At 39.8% G+C, this 17,662-nt stretch overlaps 1 protein-coding gene across 4 annotated transcripts in view; it reads right to left on the bottom strand.

The window, feature by feature from the left end:
• Positions 1–17,662, bottom strand: part of GAB1 (GRB2 associated binding protein 1) — a 125,789-nt gene that overhangs the window by 26,959 nt on the left and 81,168 nt on the right. For all 4 annotated transcript variants that reach the window (XM_018061566.1, XM_018061565.1, XM_018061567.1 and 1 more), the window contains exon 2: positions 10,025–10,319. In XM_018061566.1, coding sequence (XP_017917055.1) covers positions 10,025–10,319 — 295 coding nt within the window. The remainder of the gene's footprint in view (positions 1–10,024; positions 10,320–17,662) is intronic.

Here is a 17,662-nt window from a genome sequence, read left to right as displayed (position 1 = left end):
CAGTCGGCAGAGAAAGTAGTAATTTATTAACCACTTAACTGCATTCTGAGAAGACATATGAAAATAGCTAAACTGTGTAATAAGTAATTTGAAAACAATTGGAAAGCCTAGAAAAAAAAATCTTACTGTATTCACTGACAACTATGGAAATTATTGAGGACCCAGGAGAAAAACTCTCCGTTAGTCTGGTTAGCAATGCGAGGCTATATATCCAGGGAAAAAGGATAAATGCTCATATTCAAATAAACAAATCTGTTTATACTAGAATAGAAAAGGCTGGGTTGAAACTGAGATTTTTCATAATAGAACATTACCTAAAGATGCTAAAACTTGGTAAGAAGACTTAAAATGTTCTACAGAATAGAATAACAGACAGGTCATTTGGTCTAGCAATTCCCTAGGGAAGGGCTACACATTCGCTCTCCTCTGAATTCTACAGAATAAGTCCACGTGCTTTTGATGAGGTCTTTATGTATTCAACATTAACATCCACATATGCACTACAGCCAAGATTAAGTAACTCATTTCAAAACTCTTCTTTCTAGGCAGAGAGGCTCATATCCTAATGGTAAAGCCTGAATAATAACATGCGAGTATTGCATCTTTCACCCCGGATAGCTCAGTTGGTAAAGAATCCGCCTGCAATGCAGGACACCCTGTTCAATTCTTGGGTTGGGAAGATCTGCTGGAAAAGGGATAGACTACCCACTCCAGTATTCTTGGGCTTTCCTTGTGGCTCAGCTGGTAAAGAATCCACTTGCAATGTGGGAGACCTGGGTTTGATCCCTGGGTTGGGAAGATCCCCTGGAGAAGGGAAAGGCTACCCACTCCAGTATTCTGGCCTGGAGAATTCCACGGACTGTACAGTCCATGGAGTCACAAAAAAGTCAGACGTGACTGAGTGACTTTTACTTCACCTCATTGCCATCTTGGGCTTCCCAGGCGGCTCAGTGGTAAAGAATCCACCTGCCAATGCGGGAGACATGGGTTCAAGCCCTGGGTTGGGAAGATCTCCTGGAGAAGGAAATGGCAACCCACTTCAGTATTCTTGCCTGAGAGGAAATCTCATGGATAGAGGAGCCTGGCGGGCTACAGTCCATGGGGTCGCAAAGAGTCAGATGTGACTGAGTGATTTTCACTTTCACTTATAGTAGGAATTCATTCATTCATTCATTCTTATTTATGAAAGGCCAGAACAGAAGATGGTGGAAAAATAAAACTTTCCAACATTTACATGAGATAATGCCATAATTTCGTGAGAACTCATACGAACCTCATCTTGTCTGATGTTGGTTATAAATAGTGTTTATAAGAAACCTCATGAAATTTTTACTGCTTTGATTCTGTTACAAATATAAAGAGATTTATTCAAGGGGATTTAAAATGCCATAGATTTATCAGTGACTCAGAGTAAATCCTTGTGGAGTGTTCAACTTCAGAGAACTGTGAAAAATATTTACCCTTTAGAGAGCTTAAGAAAAATACATACAACATTGAGGCCAGAAAAGAAGCAGAGAGATCACAGAGTAGTTGCAGCATCCCATGTACCCTCAAGGTTGTGTTTACAAGTCTATTTCACATACTTCTTACTTCTGCCAGAGATTTGGTGAAATTGTACAATCCAGTTCAGCGTTTACTTCTGACCAAACAAAATCAAACCAAACAGCCAAAACATTACTGTATCAAACAGTATGAATTCTAGTTTTCCACTGTAATTCCTAAGATAACTTTTCCAGGTGGTTGTTTTCATAGACACACTCTTCCTATAGCAGAGACTACACTGGATGGCTACATACTAAATGAACTGAGTGATTCATCTGAAGTGGGAAAACAGTCACCAGGCTAAGCAATCAGTTTTGTCTCGCCTTGTTTTTATTAGCACAATGGGACTATTTCATTGTTAGCCTTCCATTTCTGCCACCTGTGAATGATGCAAGATTCTCTCAATTTTCTGGAAGGAGGAAAAAAATGGGATGGGGATTGTTCACAATATGGGAAGACTTGGGTATACTTCTAAGTGGCAAGAACTAGACAGAAACTTCCATCATGTTCACCAGCAAGCTCACAGAAGAAAAGACCTTCAAATAGCCGTGAACAGCAATCCCAATCATTCCAAAAAGCATTAATGACTGGGGACTCAGATAATGGACCATCTTCAATGTTCACTGTTTGGGATGATTTTACTCGTGGTAATTTTGACTATATACTCAGCTCTGCATATTTCAATGCCAGTATGGCGTGGTGTCTAGATATTCTACAACAGAAGGTTTCTAGCCAAAGTTAACCAACTGGTTTGAAAGAAGAACCTTCTCTCTGACCTTATGAAGACACGGGATTGGCCCCCCACTCGACCCTATGAGTAGTTGAGCAGACTGTGTTTATCACTTTCTGCCTCACTTTGGTTTCTGACTTACTGATCTTTCTAAGTAATACCAGTATCGTGTTTCTGGGAATCAAACATCAGCATGGGGTGTGCTTCTGTGTGTAAAATTATTTCCTGTCTCTTAATTCAGAAGGCATGAAGAGAATCATTAGCATGTAGTAAAGGCCTAATAAGCTACTGTAGCAAACTCTTAGTTGAATTTTACTTAGAAAGCTCATAAGCACTGCTGAATCTTAAGTTTTCAGTGAACAGGAGTAGACTGTTCTTGAGGAGAACCACAAATAATAGATTGGGTCACAGGATCCCTACCTTAATGCACAGATTTTTTACCTTTATGCACATTATGGTTTCTTAAAGCATAATGCTCTAAAGTAAGTGTTCCTCACACAAGATGGGATGGGGTGCCCAGATAATGCCTCAAAATATTCAAAATATATATTTTAACCAAATGGAACATGTGCTTAAGCCCAGGGAAGCAATGACTCTTTCTTATTGGTAAGGGAGAATGTTACAAAACTGACATGACAAGATCCCCTGATTTTGTAACTACTGACATACCCTACCTGAGCAAGTGGTGCATACGTGCTAAGTCACTTCACTCGTGTCTGACTCTTGGCAACCCTGTGGACCCTAGCCCCACCAGGCTACATGGGATCCATGGGATTCTCCAGGCAAGAATACTGGAGTGAAAAAAAAAAAAAAAAAAGAATACTGGAGTGGGTTGCCATGCCCTCCTCCAGGGGATCTTCCCGACCCAGGGATCAAATCCGTGTCTCTTACGTCCCCTGCATTCGCAGACAGGTCCTACGAGCACCACCTGGGAGGCCCAAGCATGTGGTAATAAAATAATTTACAATCTATTCACACAGTGGAGGGCTACATAGGATGCAGAACTCCACATGGAACATGGATGGATCTCACAGACTTACTATTGGAAAAATGTCACGCTCAATGGTTTTATTTGTATAAACTTCAAGCATAAGCAAAACTATAGTGAGAGAAGCAAAATAATGGTTACATTTGAACTTTTTTCTGTGTTTTTACAAGGAAGACACATGAGAAAACCTTGTGGGGGGTTAGATTTTTTCCATTTCTTGGTTTGAGTGGCTGGTTTCACAGATTTCTATTTCTACATATAGATACAGAATGGATAAATAAAACTATACTGAACTGTACACTTTAGAACTGTACTTTTCACAGTAATTAAGTTATGGCTGAGTAAAAGAGTAAATAAAAGGAAATTTAAGTTCCCCAATTAAGAAGCAGTGCTTTGCAGAAACGGGAGTAGGTGCATATCCTCACACATTAGTTTATCTACTTTTCTAAAAGGAGGAATATCAGAGAATCACATTATTTTTTTTAAAGCCAGTATTATCCAGGCATTTTGAGAAAAGCAACTCAACTGATGAAGAGGCAATTTTTAAAACGTGCACCTGAAATGAGACCAGGAGCCTTTGCCCCAAGCTGTGTTCAGCCCTAAGGTTGAGTTTCCTGGCACTTGTTTAGCAGATTTTATAGCTTCCACCTCAGTGTAGAAACAAAAATAAAACTGCACATTTCCAAGAAAAACAAAAGAAATTAGTTTCTAAGTCTCCAGACTACTAAATAAAAGCATTCATAAGAACCACACACAGTGCAATGAGCTAGAATTGAAAAACAGATTCAGCCTGCCAGCATTCTGAGTATTCAATAATAGCAATGGTCACCTGGGGCGGCGGAAATAACATGGTAACGATATTTTGAGAGGTTCCTGGAATCAAAACACAGGTCAGATTTTTCCCCTTTCCTTTTGTTTTCAGGGGAAAATTAGTTATTCTCCTAGGGATCGGGGACAGTTATGTTCTCAGACTGTAATGCCAAGCATAGTCTACTGAAACTAGTTACAGTGAAAAATCATTTTGTGTTATTAATTTTAAGCCAAGAGTGGGAGCAAGTTTGGCTGTCTGGAAAGGGAAGAGCGCAGGGCTCAGGGGACAGATCTAGGTAAAGACAAAAGCACCTATTATTTCGTGAGTGGGGGTGAGATCTATCTGGAAGCATGAGAGTATAAAGCCGGTAGTACAGTTAATGGAAGAACAGAGACATTTTGATATTTGCCTTGTCATATTCAACTGTATAAATGTGATCACAAAGGATAACAGCAGTTCTCTGTAGTTTAGAATTTGATACGAATCTTTAAAGATGAAGAAATTTTAAAAAGGCATCTAGCAAAGTCAGCTACTACAAATGAATAGGGGAATACAGCGGTGGCTTTAAAGCCTTTTTGCAGTTTTGCTACTGTGCATCAAAAACCAAAATTATGGTGCAAAGTAAACTATTTGTGTGGATCCTTGATAGGACACAATGAAGACTCCTCATCTTTCACTGATTTATTCCAAGAAACTCAAGTCTCCAACACAGCCTAGGAAGACATTTCTAACTGTGGTTATTTGGGAGATGGCCAAGATGAATTTGTAAAATATCTAAACTGTAGAATTGAAAAAATAAACACAGCTGAATTCAGATACAGCTCAGGATCTAAAATCGAAAAGTATTGGCAAATTGAAACTCTTAGGGACTTGCTTTAATGAACAGAAAAATCATTTGTGATTAGCATCGCTATTCTTGGTAACCAACTCAGCATATATACATCAAATTTGATTAATCATACTGAATTTGATTAATCATACATTTTCTTATGACCTCTCACTTCATGGATACTGTGAAGATGACAAGTTCACAAATTGAGAGCTTCACTCAAGACAGATACACTTCTAATCTGTTTTAGAAGGATTTGAATTTTGCTACTGAAAAGCTGGCTTTCAAGTTTTGAAATTTCCCCCTCCCTATACTAGGAAGTTTACGAAGTGAAAACAGGCATTGTAACTGATTTTGACTACTAATGCCACTGAAACCGTTCCATTAAGGACAAAAATTAAACTCTCAGTACAGTATCAGTTATAGTCACAGAGCCATTTAAAACTACCTAGGGTTTTCCTGGCCCTCCTGAGACAAAATCAGTTGCTCTCTATGCTTTTTTTCCCGTTTAGCAGAGCACCTATCAACCTGCATTATTTTTCCTAGTCTTTGCCCCTCTACTACTAGCCTGGGCTTCTGAGATGGTGCAAGTGGTAAAGAACCTGCTTGCCAATGCAGGAGACTTAAGAGATGTGGGTTTGATCCCCTGGTTGGGAAGATCCCCTGCAGTAGGGAATGGCAACCCACTCCAGATTCTTGCCTAGGAAATCCCATGGACCGAGGAGCCTGGTGGGCTGCAGTCCTTGCGGTCACAAAGAGTTGGACACAACTGAACTGATTTAGCATTCATGCACTACTGTAAACTCTGTGAAGGCAAAAAGTGTATTTACACACTCTCATGGTATCACACTTTAATATACACGTATACTTTTATATTATATATTAATTATATTAAGTATACCAACTATACTAATATAGATTATATATTAATATTTTAATATATACTGAGGTATGACATATAAGTAAATATAAACATATGTATACACACACATGTATAACTTGCGCCATGCCATGCTAAGTCATTTCAGTTGTGTCCAACTCTGTGACCCTATGGACTGTAGCCCACTAGGCTCCTCTGTCTATGGGATTCTCTAGGCAAGAATATTTATCAACTGTAATGAATTATTCTGGGTATGAATATTCTCTCATAAGATGCTCAGTTCTCTGCCTGTAATACTTCATCTGTCTGTCTCCCTAACTATTCACCTAACACATATTGGTTGAATGAATACCCAAAGCCTAGCAGATCCCTGGCAAACTCAAATAAGTGGGTAGATTAATCAATCAGTTTTCTCAAGCAGACAAAACTTACCTACTTCCTAGAGCTGACAGGGTGGGTGTTCATCAAGTTCCCAGATGATAAGAACCATTCTAAGGTGGACAAATGAACCAGACTCTATGCCTTAACACTTGTAAAACTAATGTGGGATACCTGAGCATTAGACATTCTCATCTGGGAGGTGATCAACTCTAACCACCCTATGAAAATGCTTCTAAAAAATTATGCACTCATGTTCCTTGACTGAAGAATGTATTAAGAGGGCACCTAATATCCTTTGTTAACTAGGAGAATTATAAAGAAAGCAAACAGAGAGACAGAAGAACATGGACTGGAGTCTTCAGATCAGCTGAATCTGTACCAATGGAAACAGGAGTCTGACTTCATATCCCCCCAAGCAAATTCTAAATTGAAAAGGCAGCAGGTAAAAGAACAACATCGGGGCAAAAACTATACAAATGCTTAAATTGTTTTAGCTGACAATCCATTATACAGTGCAACAAATGTGGTGTCTAAATAAATCATTATCATCACTGACCATTAAAAAGAGCGCCATCTTGTCCACTGACAGATGAGTGGATAAAGAAGTGTGGTACATATACACCAATGGAATATTCTTGCGGACACAGTGCAGGGAAGGAGAGGGTGGGATGAATGGAGAGAACAGCATGGAAACATACACATTACAGTATGTAAAACAGATAGCCTGTGGGAATGTGCTGGATGACTCAGGGAGCTCAAACCAGTGCTCCAGGACAACTTAAGAGGGGTGGGATGGGATGGGAGGTGGGAGGGAGATTCGAGGGAGGGGACAAATGTATATATACCTATGGCTGATTTATGCTTCCCTGGTAGCTCAGACGGTAAAGAATCCGCCTGCAATGTGGGTGACGTGGGTTCGATCCCTGGGTTGGGAAGACCCCCCTGGAGGAGGGCATGGCAACCCACTCCATGGGTTGCCTGGAGAACTCATTCTTGCCTGGAGAATCCCCACGGACAGAGGAGCCTGGTGGGCGCAAAGAGTCAGACATGACTGAGTGACTAAGCACAGCACAGCACATGGCTGATTCATGCTGATGTATGGCAGAAACCAACACAATATTGTAAAGCAATTATCCTTCAAATAAAATTTTTTTAAAGATATATATACAAAAAAGTAATTTGAAAAAGAGTAGATACATGTATATATATAACAGAATCACTTTGTTGCATACCTGAAACTAATGCAACATTGTTAATCAATTGTATTCCAATATAAAATAAAAAAAATTTTTAAATAAAATTAAAAAATAAAAGATACATTGAATTAAAAAAAAAGAGCCATCTCATTTGTGACTTCAACTTCAGAATCCTCCACTGTACTCAACTATAGATCATGTCTGCAAGCAAGAAAGGAGCTTAACTGGATTAAGAAATAATACCCACAGGTCCACTTGAACTGGGAACAATATTTAGTAACTTTACAAAAACCACCAAAGCTTTAATTCCATATGCGGAACCATTTCTTGAGGCTTTTAATCAGCAGAACTCTGTTGAAGTGCTCTGTGTCATTAGCCTCCTGTCTAAATCAGTCACCTCCTTCCCTTTCACAGTGCTGTTTTCCCTTGAGCATTCTGGAGTCTTTCAGCAGGGGCTCCCCCCCCCCGCCCCCCGCTCCCCACTGGGCCAATCCCAGTCCTAGAAGCCTCCTTCTCCTGGGGGCTGCCTGGCCAGAGAGGAAACCAGTGTGCTGACCTGAGCTAATTAGAGATGATGACTGTTTCACTGCAGTCCAAATCTTGATGTTGATTGTTAATACAATTTTTCCACCCCTCGCCAAATCTCCAGTGCTCCTAAATACATGTATTTGGAAATGCACACTTGTCAGTGTGCGTATAACCATGAAGACAATAGGGTCAAAGACCTTGGGCCACCTTTATTTCTGCTTTTTGACTCTGCAAACCTAAATTAGTACTGGAGTCCCCTACATGGGTTCTTAGTGTTTGTTTTAAAAAGAAGAGAAGTAGAGAAGCAGACAAGGAAAATGCATAAAAGCACCCAAAGAGGAATTCCACTCGTAAACTTCTTGAGGTCTTTAATCACTCAATCCTTCCAGGTTGTCATTCAGTTGCTCAGTCGCATCCAACTCTTTGCAACCCCATGGACTGCAGCACTCCAGGCTTCCCTGTCCTTCACTGTCTCCTGGGTTTGCCCAAACTCACATCCACTGAGTTGGTGATACCATCCAACTATCTCATCCTCTGTCTCCCCCTTCTCCTCCTGCCCTCAGTTGTTCCCAGAATCAGGGTCTTTTCCAAAGATTTGACTCTTTACATTCGGTGACCAAGGTATTGGGAGTTTCAGCTTCAGCATCAGTCCTTCCAATGAATATTCAAGGCTGACTTCCTTTAGGATGGACTGGTTTGATCTCCCTGCTGTTGAAGGGACTCTCAAGAGTCTTTTCCAACACCGCAGTTTGAAAGCAACAATTCTTTGGCACTCAGCCTTCTTTATGGTCCAATTGTCATATCTGTACACGACTTCTGGAAAAACCATGGTTTCTTCCAGGACAGGCACCCAAATATTAGATCCTTAAGAAAGCCTTCCCTTGCCTCTATCATTCACAGCCCTCTTCTCCAACCATGGAGGAGTCTACTCCACCTCTGGGTCCTTCCCTAGCCCCTAAGCCTGCAGGTTCTGCATCCCTCCTTTCATTCACGTAGACAGAATACTACTTCCTCCACAGTTCACAGTGGGGCTTCTCTAAGAAGCTTTTCTTCACTACCTCTGTTTCCAAACTCAGATCCCTTCTTCCTCCACATGCTTTATAGGGCATCTGTCTTAAGTTAAGATGTTTTTTTCTTTTTCATCATGTTTTGTGACTGATTCTGAATTTTCTTTTCATAGGTACTGACAATCACCTTGGCTATTTCATAACTCCACAATCCAATATAGTTTAAAAATAAGTCCTGTGTCCATTATTAGATGAATGGATAAAGAGGATATGGTGTTTGTATATACACATATAATGGAATACAATGTATGTATTATATCATGATGTGATATGATAATACACTATAATATATACCATCAATATAATATCTATAATGGAATACTACTTGGTCATGAAAAAGTCATGTTGCCACTTGCAACAACATAAATAGACCTGGAGGGTGTTATGTTAAATGAAATAAGTCAGACAAAAAAATACAAACACTTTATGATATCACTTAAATGTGGCATTTAAAAAATGTTACAGACTAGTGAATATAACAAGAAAGAAGCAGACTCAGACACAGAGATGCAATTAGTGGGTAAGGGACCTCAAGAAAAGGGCATTAAGAGATTCAAACTATTATGTATAAAAAAAGCTATAAGGATATACTGTACAACACATGGTATATAGCCAATATTTTATTTATAAAGAGTATATCCTTTAAAAACTGTGAATCATTATATTGTACAGCTGTAACATATAATACTGTACAGCAACTATACTTCCATTTTAAAAACTTCTAAAGAATTAAGTTGCATGAAAATGTTATTTTAATAAGCTGAGATATCAAGTATCAGCAGTGTTAAGGTTTAACTTAGTATTTACACTGGAACTCAAGAAACACTTCTAAGTAAGTATGCCTTCCTGTCATCTTCAAGACATTATTTAGACATTGCCCCATAATGATAGTCTTTCCTTCTAAAATTTACATAAAGTTTCTCTCTAGATATTGACAGGTGTGCTTTTTCTACATGTTGTTACTATTAAAAAATATATACTGTGTAATTGAAATAACAATGAATTTTATAATGGCTTTTAAAATGCAGTAATAAAGGAGAACTCAGGGTGCATCACAAAATCCTGAACTTACCTTCCTCTGTAGGATTAAACCCACAGATGTCACAAATACAACGAACCCACTTATTCATCTCCTCCTCGCTGTCGGCTACCAAGTAGAAAATCCGGTCAATGGTGTTGATATCAAAAATGTAGCTGTTTTCAAATTCTTTTTTGTTAAATGTCAATCCAGCATCGACTTGCTGACATAAATTTAAATCAATAATACGGATCGGCTTCTTGGCGTGATCATTTTTGTAATATTCCAAGACATCTGGGTCTCCAGTTAAACGGCCACTGCGTAACACAAACCATCTCCTCTTCCATGCCTAGGAACAAAACAAAAATATTCACCCAGTGTTAAGCTGAGAGACGTTTTTCAGAGGCACATTTGTCAAATCAAATTTACAAGATCACTAACTAGAGAAAGTCACATACGCTGTTTTGTTTTCATAGAATAATCTACCATTCCTGCCAAGTCTACTGGTGTCTCTTCAATTAACTCAATAATGTTGTGTGTAGTCACACTTATTATTCTCTATCATCTGATAAAGTATAAGAAGACATTGATTGATATGAGAAGACATTTACACTGACGTACTATCAAGTCAACAAATCAAGGAAGATTTAGTTTTCATTAAATATAAAAATGTAAATGGTGCTGGAAAAGCCAGATATCCACCTGGCAAAAGAATTAAATTAGACCCTCACCTTATATTATACAGAGATGAACTCAAAATAGATCAAAAACCTAAATGTAAGAGCTAAAACTATAAAACTCTTGGAAAAGCACATAGGGGAAAGCTTCGTAATGTTAGATTTGACAATGATTACTTGAATATAGACACTAAGTGTATAAGAAAAAAAAGAAAAACAGATGAACTGGATTGAAATTTAAAACTTTTATATTTTGAAGGATATGATCAAAGGGTGAAAGTGCAACTCACAGGATGGGAGAAAATACTTGCAAATCATATATCTGATAAGACATTAATGTCCAGAATGTACACAGAACTCCTACAACTCAGCGGTAACAACAGAAACATACAACTCAGTTAAAGAAAGGGCAAAGGACTTTCATATTATACCTAAAGAAGCCTAGAAATTCTTTCACTATTAACCTCTTTAACCTCAACATTGATCAAATTAAAAAAAAAACCCAGAATCAATTGTCTGAAAGAGTCGACTTCATCAGTTTTTAAACCCAACATCTCTGCCCAGAGACGAAATGAAGCCTTACTCTTCTGTGAGGGTCTTCCTGAGTGGGCAGTCAGACCAAAAAGAGGCCTGTTTTAGCGAGATTCAAGTTACCTACTAAGAGGCATTCTCTGCTCGAGACTGAACATATAGGGTCAGACCACCAGAAGTAGAAGAACTGAGAAACGGCAAGTTATGAACCCCAAGGGAATCAAATCTTCCATGGACATTGTCCACTTTTGCCATCTGGAGAGCATGATGGGGCACCAGTCGCATCTCAGTCCCCTAGTTCTGGAAAAGTGTAACAAGGCCGAGTATGTCTCCTCCAGTGATAACGTGCGGGTACTGACAGCTTTATGCTTATGGCGTGTTCAGAAATTTTCTTCAGGGCAGTGTATGAGTTTGGTGCTCTACCGACAGTCTACTCAGGCGTCCCAGGTGGTGCAGTAGTAAAGACTATGCCTGAGAGTACGGGAGACAGGGATTTGATCCCTGGGTCAGGAAGATCCCTTGGAGAAGGAAATGGCCACCCACTACAGTAGTCTTGCCTGGAAAATTCCATGGACAGAGGAGCCTGGTGAGCTACAGTCCAAATGGGGTCGCAAAGAATCAGACATGACTGAGCAACTGAGTGTATACACACAAATACACATGCGCGCACACATACACACACACAAATAGTCTAATCAGACAAAGAATGTTCATGACGTTGGTACTATAACGTAGGCCAATCCCCCTTCCCAAATATTATTTCTGTTTCTTCATTAACATATAGATCCCTTTATTTAAAAAAATCAACAAAAGTTATAATCACTGAAAGGAATACTAGTAGTGACATGATAGGGTCTCTCTCTATTTTTTTTCTTTTGCAAAACTTGGCATCTGTAACACAAAAGGCATGACAGTAGCCACTAAAAACTGCTTTATTTTATCCTGAAAATTACACGTGAACCGAGAGGAGGACTAACTAAATTCCACTTAAACTTCTCCAATCGATGTGTAGTCTCAGCCTCCATAATGACCACCTTTTTAAATAAATTCTGACACGAGTTAATTTTGACTTGTAGTTCATTGATGGAGTCACAGCTGTGACAATTCTCTGAGGCAGAGAAAATGAAAATTAAGGGACTGGAGTGGTGCACAAACCAGTTCATTTGGTGTATAATCATTTGGACACCTGTACCGATAACTGAATTAACTAGGGTGATAACTTCAGGTTTTAACATTTTAAAAGATGCTTTAAATCGAATTCACCCCAAAAAATTTAGATATATTAAGGACTAAGTCAATGAAATAATCAGTCCATAAGTTACTGATTATATATAAATGACATGCTAGGTACTTGTGTGAAGAAATGATAAGAAATTCATGATTTCTTCTCTCCAAGAATCTACTGCCTATGAAGAAAACAGTCGTCACACAGGCAGATATTTGAGAATACAGCAACTCTAGTAAAATATATGCAGAACTACAGACAGAGGAGCCTGGCAGGCTACAGTTCAAGCGGTTGCAAGAGTTGGACCCCATGACTTAGCGACTCAATAGCAACAAATTATCAATGGACAGGCATTCCTTCATGGAAAAACTTACACAATCCTTTAGTAAGCAGATCAAGTAGAAAAATCACAAAGACCTAAAATATTATATCTGTACTTCTTTAATATCATCAAGATTTTCAAAAAATATTTATTTGGCTGCACTGGGTCTTAGCTGCGGCATGCAGGATCTTTAGTTGCGGAGCACAGACTCTCTAGGGTGGCACACGGGGTGAGTTGCATGTGGGATATTAGTTCTCTGCCCAGGAATTGAACCTGTGTCCCCTGTATTGCAAGCTGGATTCTTAACCACCGAACCACCAGGGAAGAGCCTATCATCAAGATTTTGAATTAATTTCTCAGTCTGACTGCAGCTCAGTTAAAAGCAAACGATTAGTGTCCAGAAGAAGGCAGTGTTGGAGTTCTACAGATGCTTTAGATAATACTGAAAAGTTATAAAGTGTTAAATTCACATGAATTTAGCACTGGATTCTGAATTATAAAAATCCATTCATAAATCTATTTATTTCAAAATAAATAAATATCATCTCTTACTAAAACTCATGCCCTCACGGATACCTCCTTATCAAGCAGTAAGCTTTAAAAAGGAAGAGACCAGTAAAGAAAAAGGAAAACACAGCACTATGTCACTTATCCAGGGCCATCAAGAAATCATATCTTTTTGTAAGTGATTTCTCCAGATGGTGAAAGTTCTGTCTTTAAATACAGAAATGACTTTTTAAAACTTTAATGTGGTTGGTGCAAGGAAATCTTTCTAAAATGCCTTACTACATAATTCATTGAACATAATTCATGCATCCCCCAGTGACTCAGACTAAACATTACAGGCATCAATTTCTATACTATACTTCAGCACAGCTCTCAGGCTGTAAGATGTATGCAGGGTTGTGTCTTATTTGCTCAGTCGTGTCCAAATCTTTGCGACTCATGGACTGCAGCCCGATGGACTCCTCTGTCCATGGAATTCTCCAGGCAAGAACACTGGAGTGGGCTGCCATTCTCTTCTCCAGATCTTCCCGATCCAAAGATCGAACCTGGGTCTCCCACATTGCAAGCAGATTCTTTACCATCGCAGTCACCAGGGAGGCCAGTATGCAAGGTTATCTGCCCCTCTACTAAATGCTACCATATTGTTGTGCTTGCATAGTTCATCTCTAAATTCTCAAATACAGTCATTTTCTTTTCTCTTTAGTTTACTCAGCTGTCTCTTCTCCTGCTAATCATATGATTTATAGGATGTCAAACTGTCTCCTGTCTCGGGGACTTTGCACATGCTGCTTCCTAAGTCCAGAATGTTCTTTCCTCTCTTTGCCAGGCAAGACTTTGACCTTTAGGTTTCTCTTTCTTGACCACCCTCAACCCATCACTCCCCAGTGTGGAGTAGGGCATAATTTTACGGACCTCATCACTTACCTGTGTAGTGATTTTTATAATTCTGTGATCCAATTTTTCTTTGTATTTCTTTATTTAGTATCTAACTCCCCAAGCAGACTGCAAAGTCTGAGTAGACTGTGACCATGTCTATTTAATCCGCCATTACACACTCAATGCATAGCCCAGGGCCAACTACTTAGAAATATTTATACAATAAACAGAACTCCCGTAAGACGGTGAAGTCGTCACAATTTTCAGACTATTAGATTAGATATATGGGCCACCCTGAATGGAAAGGCATGCTTTTGAAACCTCTTCCACCTGAGAGAAGGAGCTGCAACGCCGAATGTATACATAATAAAGTAGACACACCTGAGCTTTGCCACAACACAGGCACAAAACACCCCGGGAAAACGGCAAAAAGAGAGAACAATGCAATACGCCCCTTTGCTACAGTTCACGTGGCACTCTTGGCCATCCGGTTGACTGTAGCTGCCCCATCCATTTCTATGTTTCCCTCTTGAAATGATACTGTTAACATGCAAAAGGCCCTTGGAAACTAAAATAAACAGCCAAGAAATGAGCAGCAGTGAATCGCGGGGCGCTGGGCAGACTGGGCTAGCGATTACAGAGGCTGAGAAGACATTATCTAAGAGATGAACCCTTGCGGCAGGAAATTACAACATGAAAACACAGAATTTAGCCAAGCAGCACCTGCCACTTATTTATTTATTTTTAACACGGTCCAAATGTGAATGTTTGTCTCAGTCGCAAAATGAGTCACTCTCACTGAATCTGGCACAGATTAAACTGGAAAACAAAAGCAATTACATAAACTACACACTTTAATAAGGCAGATACAAAGGTTCTCTGGATTAGGGTACAAAGCACAATTTAGCCACAGAATAAAGCTTGATGCTCAACAAGAGAACTGACATCAGCACCCTTGCTAATCACAGCACAAAAGCTTCTCTATGTTTTGTCTGAGCACAAAATGGGTCCACATAAATCAGTCTTTGTTATCTGAAAATATCTGGGATTCTTAAAGTTTGCCCTATTTTTATCCTTGCTGCCTTGGTAGCCCCGGAGAAAGCTGTACATTGCCTTACCAATTCTACACTGCAGTAATGGACAAAAAAGGACACGTTTTTTTAGGAAACACTCGAAGCCATTTTAAACAAAATATATGTGAAACATCATTTTACCCACTGGCTAATAAGCAGATGTGGTTGAGGGAGCTATGCAAACATTTATTTTGTTATCATTTCCTACCTGCAACAGTCAGTTCAACCTGAAGTTGAATAAATGATGTGTTAAAATAAGATTGCATCAGCAGGTCTGCATTTTGAAGCATAATAGTCTGATGACAGTGTCCCATCTCAGGGTTTCAAGATTAAATTTGGCTACTATATGAAAATCAAAAGAGAACAGCACAGAGATTGCACAGATCCCAATGGACATATATTTACATCAGACGGTGAAACTAAGTATCTACAATGCTTAGAATATTTGCATTGCTTTTACCTATCCCCTATATTCGGTAACTGCCTGCGGGATAAGCCAAACTCTCTCTGGCAAGTACCTACGGGGCTCTCCTAGCTTTCGCTATCTCTCCAGCTCCATTTTTTGCGGCTCTGCCTTTCAACTGCACTGGAAATACATGCAGGTCCCTTAACACTCTACTTCTGCACTGCCTCTGGCCCTGATACATTCTGGCCCTTAGCACATAATCCATTCCCAGGTTTAACTCAGACTTTGGGAAACCACCCCTGAACGGCCCCTTCCAAGCTCTCTGTTTCCCCCTCATTTCCAGTTACTGAGTTTGACATCCCTACAAGTGAGCTTCTTGAGGACTGGAGCCATGTCGCAGCGAGGTGCTCAGGCAATGCTGAATATGTCAAAGGAGACACGGATAAAAATATGGAAGTTCTCACACTCTCTATGCATTATAGGGATACTGCTGCTGCTGCTGCTAAGTTGCTTCAGTCGTGTCTGACTCTGTGGGACCCCACAGACGGCAGCCTGCAATCTTCCCAGCCCATTTGCAACTGGGCTGAGAAGAATTATTCAGGAATGACAGATGTGCATAAACCATAAATTCATCTGTTTCAAAACTCTACAGCTATGAGAGGTTTTCTTTTTTTTTTTTGCCACACCAGGCAGCATGTGGGATCTTAGTTCCTTGACCAGGGATCGAACCAACAGCTTCTGCATTGGAAATGTAAAGTCTTAACCACTGCACCAAAAGTGAAGTCTCAGCATAGGGCATTTAAAATGCTCACCAGGTGATTCAAATGTGCTCAGACAGAATTAGGCTGATTTTCAAAAGAGAATTAAGCAAACAAACAAGTATAGAGGTTCTTTTAAGATTTTATCTAATTCCTTCTCTTCTCAAGCCTTCTACTGCCACCAAAGCAGTTTATCCGTTCTCTCCTCATTTTTGTCCACAGTATTTACCCCACTGGAGAGTATATTTGAACTCCTTTCTACTATTGGAAACCTAACCATTCTTCAAAGTTCTGTTCAGATCTTTCCCTTGTCTTGCCACACCTGCTCTCAGGAGTCCTGGCCAAAGTCTTCTGCATGGCTGTGGACAGCTTAGAACCATCTGTTACTTTGTCATTTTCACCGGTGGCTCAGATGATAAAAAATCTGCCTGCAATGCAGGAGACCTGAGTTCGATCTCTGGGTCAGAAAGATCCTTCAAAGGAGGAAATGGCAACCCATTCCAGTATGCTTGCCTGGAGAGTCCCGTGGACACAGGAGCCTGGTGGGCTACGGTTATCTTTCTATGTACATTTCCAAATGTTCCAAATACTCATGAATTATTTTCCCAGCCTGACATCCAGTTCTTTGAAAGCTGAGACCATTCCTTAAATTTTTTTGTGTCTGCTGCGGAGAGTCAGTGAACTTAAATCAAAAGACCTCAGTGAGAGAAAAAAAGAAGGCCACTGTTGTTATCAGGGTAGCCCAACCTCCCTTCACAGGTCGGTGTACCAAACCGTATTTATTATACTTACCCTCCCTGCCTCTCCAGCCAACACACATTTTGCTGTTTTCAGTCTAACACATCCTCTTTCTCTCACCCAACGACCCTACTCTGCCTTTAAGAGTTAGCTTAAGACCTCTTCTTTGCAGCTTTCCTCAGCTTGCTCTAAGTTAAGGCACCTAACCGACTTGCTCCCACTTCTCTGAGCTCCCAGCACACAGGTCCTAGGTAGTGTGTTCCCTTCAGGTGGTTCAGAAAGACCTCTAATGACTCCATCCAGGTCTACAGGTCATAGCTGCTGAATCCTCAACTTGACCTTGACCGGACAAGCTGAAGAATAGCACTTTCTATATTCTTGAGTCAACCGCCCTTCCATCACGAAACATCACCACTGTAATTTTACTAACCCGCTATTATCCTAGGAAATTGGTGGAAAAAAAGAGTGGAACTTTCTTATTCTGAAATCTCTTAAAAGGTATTTCATGACTGAAATTTAAGGAAAGAAGGTCACAACTGTGAATTCAAAACTTATGTATAATCTTAGACATCTGTAAAA

Source organism: Capra hircus, chromosome 17 (assembly GCF_001704415.2).
Source record: "Capra hircus breed San Clemente chromosome 17, ASM170441v1, whole genome shotgun sequence".
Taxonomy (NCBI): domain Eukaryota; kingdom Metazoa; phylum Chordata; class Mammalia; order Artiodactyla; family Bovidae; genus Capra; species Capra hircus.
This window is presented reverse-complemented; position numbering and strand designations above follow the sequence as displayed.